General features: G+C 35.9%; 1 protein-coding gene across 5 annotated transcripts in view; it reads right to left on the bottom strand.

The window, feature by feature from the left end:
* Nucleotides 1-2895: 2895 nt before the first annotated feature.
* Nucleotides 2896-5411, bottom strand: part of ap1b1 (adaptor related protein complex 1 subunit beta 1) — a 33177-nt gene continuing 30661 nt past the window's right edge. For all 5 annotated transcript variants that reach the window (XM_056244028.1, XM_056244029.1, XM_056244027.1 and 2 more), the window contains one exon: nt 2896-3057. In XM_056244028.1, coding sequence (XP_056100003.1) covers nt 2983-3057 — 75 coding nt within the window. In that variant the 3' untranslated portion in view covers nt 2896-2982. The remainder of the gene's footprint in view (nt 3058-5411) is intronic.

Raw genomic sequence — 5411 nt, 5'->3', positions numbered from 1 at the left:
CGAATTTATTTGCATTGTTGGAGGAATACAATGTGAAAATGTATTGTGTCTTTCTCAAGCAGGAATAATGAGCTGTTTGTTTAGTAAACAATAAAAAGTACTGATATTCAGCACAATAACCGCACCTTAAGCCACGATGAAGAGAGAGTTTCAAAAACCGCTTCTCAAATTCGCACCACACAACTCCACTTCCGCTCGGGAGAGAAAATGCAGGAATTTAAGACACAGTACGAGTAAGTACATAAAGTTGTGATTAACTTTCTGCAAATAATCTGCTTTGTCATCTGCAGGAATAGCCTATATTCACACGGTCTCTCTAATCCGGATGAGGAACTTTTGGGTAATAGAAGTTGAGTATCAAAATAGCATGGGCCGTAATATCTGGATTAACTGGAATACATTCACCCATTAGTCCAATTTGATTTACACAAGAAAGATTAATTTCTCTGGGGTTTTGTCCTCTCAGTCCATATTTTAATGACGTTTTCCCCTTTTCTGTCCAGGCTTCAGGCCATCATTAAACCTGATACATGAAGGCAAATCCATTGAAATTAGAGGGAGCAGTTCTCAAATTGTCAATAATGCACACAATGCAACAGTAATATCAATTTAACATCAGTCATGAATGCTATAACATCTAAACAGTGTTCGATTGCCAGGCTAGAGGCTGAGTTCATTTGTATAAGCAATAGATAACAATCCAAACATTCTGTGTTCCTAGCAGCTTCGAATTGCACTTCAGGCTTGGTTTATGATTGCACTTCCACTGAATTATATGGTTGGATACACATGAGGCCCCCCAGCTCCTATATGACTACATTGCACTGTAATTTCATCACCAGGCTAGTCAACACAAAGAGGAAATTGTGCTTAAACATGAGTTTAACAAGGGTTAAAAACGGACTGAATGAAAGGGGTATATGTTCATGCCCATCAAAGGTTCGAAAGAGAAAAGAACAGGGGACAAAACATAATAGAAATAAGCATACATAACTACACTACAACCAATTATTATGAGTAATTCCCAACTATGGAGTTGTTTTAGTGAATAACTGGATGATGCCTGGAACCTATAATAAACGACATTTCCTGAAACCTTTTCAACCTCCACCTACTAACTTGACTTGTTAAAATGTCATTAGATGTGATACAGGTTCAGCTTGCTCCCCCCCAGGATTTCACATTTACTTCAAAATTGAATATATAAAAAGGTGATATTTTGAAGTCTAGTTTAAATAGTTTGTAGCATGATGCCCGTTTGACCTATTTGAAGATTATTAATGAATAAAACAAAGTGTGTTAGGACTATAACTGAAGCAGTCAACAGTGGTCAGTACTCAAAGTATTAAATACAAAGAATTGCATAAACTTTTGCAAAGAGATTACACATTTTTGAAGGATTTTCAGCCAAGTTATTAAGAGTTTAACAGTTTCAAGAATGGTCATAATTCACATTTTATTTATTATTTATTTATTTTCACCTTAAAACCAGGCTGGAATAATTACACTTTAAATCAATAGGTTATATACTTTAATTTCCATAACACATAATGCATTTATGACAGAATCCAACAAAAAGTAAATCAAATTTCCTTGCTGGAAATCTCCTTGAAGTCACCCTATGACTAAACCTACAGAATAAAATACACATACATAAAGAATCAACAAAAACTATAATTAAAAGAAAAACAATAATCAATATTATTTGGGAACTTTTAAGTGTACACACACAGCATTATGTGTGTCAGATCAGCAGTGTTTCATCTGGCGTTATGTATTTTACATTAAGCTTGAGAGAGGTCTGATCACCCTTGCCAATATGATTTTAAAAACAAAATGAAACATCACATGGGCCTAGAGGTTTAACCACAACTTCATGTCCCATAAAGAATGAGAGAAGAAACATGTTTGACGAACAAGTAGCTTTGTAAAGCAGGAGACTTCAGATGCATTGCGTTCAGTGTGATATGAGATATTCATACCATAAAGTAATCGTTTTCTGCAGAATGATCTTTGGAGTCAAATCTCCCTCACAGATCCAGCAGTTTATCCTGCTTGGAACAAAACTCACACACACTGAATTGACAAGCCCCCGAATATGTGGGCATGTACACAGACACAAACGCGGGAATGAGGAAGGACAGGGAAGATTGCCAGAAGAGGGAACAAAACATGCAGAATGTTACATCTCCAAATCACACACACACACTGGTACACAGAACACAAAAGACAGAAAATAAACCCAAATTAATAACAAAAAATTACTGCGACATAATCTGAAGACCAAAAACATTTGTGTATGTCACATTTGTGTAGTGCTTCTGGATAAACACAGCATTCCCTTGAAATAAATTGTGTGAGATCTAAATTACTAATGAAATATGGGAGAGGAGCTTTACTAAAACAGAAGTAAATAAATAAATCAATATTTGAACCTCAATGACTTACACAAACTGATACAAACCAAGTGACCCATCGTCTGATTATGAAGACTAAACTAAAAACAGCAGTGTTGAAAGGTTTCTCTCAACTGTAGTAAACATACCCTTCCAACCACTGGATGAATGACGAATACAGGCTGCTCTAAAACGCTGAGATCTTCTGCACATGATCCCTGCCCTCCATGAGGGGGAAAAACAAGCAGCCAGAATACACATCATGTAGTGCAGGCAATGAAATTAGCTGAAGAGAACACCTGCACAATATGTGTGGCATAAAGATGATATCTTTATATTTTGTGCGTCACATTTTAGAGAGAGATTTTACGACTAAAGGATGGAAACAGGAGGGACAAAGAAGGGTATTGGGAATGGACAAAATAATGAAGAAAAATTCCTTGGGATTCAGTCAATGCTAAAAGCACCGTCTGAGGGAAATGCAAGACAGTGGGGGTTCTTTCTCTGACTGGTCCAATCAAGTTTTGAGTTTTCAGTCACCCAAATGATGCCCAGGACCTGCGGTTTCCTCTTGGTTCCCTCCATTTCAGTTCTTCAGCACCATCTCATAGCACTGGTACACAAACTGACAGACCTCTGGCGCTCTGCACTTTACCGACAGCTGAGGAAAGAGACAGAGAGATTCAAATAAAGGAAAGACACATTAGCAAGTATCAAACATTGATTTCAATTTCGCAAAAATGTTAAGATATGAAGATTTGAGTGCATGCTAGGAAAATGAAGACATTTCAAAGTGAAGAAAAAGAAGGTGAAAGAAACTATGAAACACTAGTAATGCTGAAAGCCTGCCACTACTACTACAATCTTCCAATGTGCCAAGAGCAAGTACAAAAACATTGCCATGTAGGCCAAAACAAGCTTCAACTTTCAACTTCAACGAGCTGAAGAAAAAGTGAATTTGAGACATTAGTTTCAAGTCTGAAAGCACATCAGTACTCCACCTCTCTTAAACCTAAAATATATGCTTGCACCAATTATATATAAAGAAAGTACACTATCATTTAAAAGTATGGGATCATTACGATTATTTTTTTATTCAAGTATGCAATAAATTGATCAAAAGTGACAGTAAAGATATTTATAATGTTACAAAAGATTTCCATTCCAGTGCTGTTCTTTTGAACTTTCTACTCAAAGAATCCTGGTATCACAGTAGCACAACTGTTTTTAATATTGATAATAAATGTTTTTTGAGCACCAAATCAGCATACAATATTAAGATCCATTCACCCGGAATGCATTTTTTTATTTATTAATTATTAGAATAAAAAAAAAAAATTGAATGGTATAGAATGATTCTGCTCTTACTCCTTTTAGAGAAACAATTGAAACTAACCACCCGTAGCAAATTCATAAGCAATCTGTGTTTACTTGGTGAGAGACACATAAAAAGCCATTCCTCCTAAAGGGATCTCACATGGCACTAACAGAGTAATAGACAAACAAATGCAGACTAATGTCAGAGGAGCAAGTGTGCTTGGAGAGGTCGGCCTGAGTGGAGACCTCCATCTACTGCGACACCTGCTTCCTCTGTCAAGTGAGCGCTGCAGCCGACTCCAGGCTTCTCACAGACCAATCAAACAGAGGATAATCAGAGAGCCGGTGGGTACAGCGCAATAGGACATCACAAGTGCGAAAGGGAAAGAGATGAGCGTGATGGAGAGATCAATGGCACAATTTATCCCTCCCAAACTCAATAGTTCTCTCTGGGTTTCTATAAGATTACCATGTAGCTTTCCACAGGGCTTATGTGATTGTGAGGCTTTGAAAAAAAATCAGTGCCTACATTAGAGACTCGTAACACCGTGCCCGCCAAGCACGATGCAACACATTTGTCTGTTTCTGTCCAAACACTTCACAGTTGATTTAATGTAAACTGATGTATATATATATATATATATACACACAATTATATAATAAAAAACCCAAGGCTGCATTTATTTAATCAACAATATAGTAAAAAACATTAATAGTGTGAATTATTAAAACAATATATAATAAATTATTTGTAATTTGGTTATGTATTATTTATTTATTGGTTATTTGATCATTTTCAGCAGTCATTACTCCTTCAGTGGTCTTCAGTGTCACAGAAATTAATATTTATGTGGAAACCATGATAAAACTTTTTTCAGGATTTTTTTTTTTTATTGAAAGTTTAAAAGAACAGCATTTATCATCTTGGTTACACTTTATTTGAAGGTGTCCGTGTTAGAGTGTTATATTATACATTTAAGTACTGAGTAACAATTAACTACATGTATTTACTATAAGGTTTAAGTTGCATGTAATTATGCATAATTTATAGTTATTACTATTATAACGTGTAACAAGGACATTGTAAAATAAAGTGTAACCTAAAACATTTTATTGCACGGCTCTGTGGAATACTTGATTCTGATTGGTCAATCGTGCCACCCAGCGGTGTGTTACTCAACCGGTAAAAACTGATAACATGCTCATCCGGGTAACTAATGTCTGCGTTTTACGCTAGCTAGAAATGGGGAAGTTTTGCGTTTGGTGAGCTAATAAAATATCAGTATAGAACTCAAATCAATATTTTGTGTACAATTATTTGTCATCCATCACATCTCGTTTCATACAAACGCACCTCTTGCTATTTTGCAACGATTGTTTTGTACACTGTGATGGATTATCTGATAATACGGTGAAAATGCTGTGTAATAAGTGGCATGGCTGTACCGTATCCCTTAAATGTCCGTCCAGTTTGAACTTGCAGCTTGCTAGCAACCGCTCTCTCTGCGTAAGCTTTGCACTTAAAGACCTAATAAATATGTTAACTCGAGTCAATATTTCGTGTATAATTATTTATGTATGCGGCAAGTAGCCATGTAATAAGCGGGATAATGTACCTCCTGTCGGTTGTTATTGCAGAATAAACCCCTTCTGAATCTGAATTCATTTTTTTTTTTCAAATCTTAAAAAATGAAAATG

The sequence above is a fragment of the Rhinichthys klamathensis genome, unplaced genomic scaffold (assembly GCF_029890125.1).
Source record: "Rhinichthys klamathensis goyatoka isolate OS25496 unplaced genomic scaffold, OSU_Roscu_1.1 h1tg000899l_1, whole genome shotgun sequence".
Classification (NCBI taxonomy): Eukaryota; Metazoa; Chordata; class Actinopteri; order Cypriniformes; family Leuciscidae; genus Rhinichthys; species Rhinichthys klamathensis.
The sequence above is the reverse complement of the archived record's forward strand: the minus strand, read 5'-3'. Positions and strand labels throughout refer to the sequence as shown.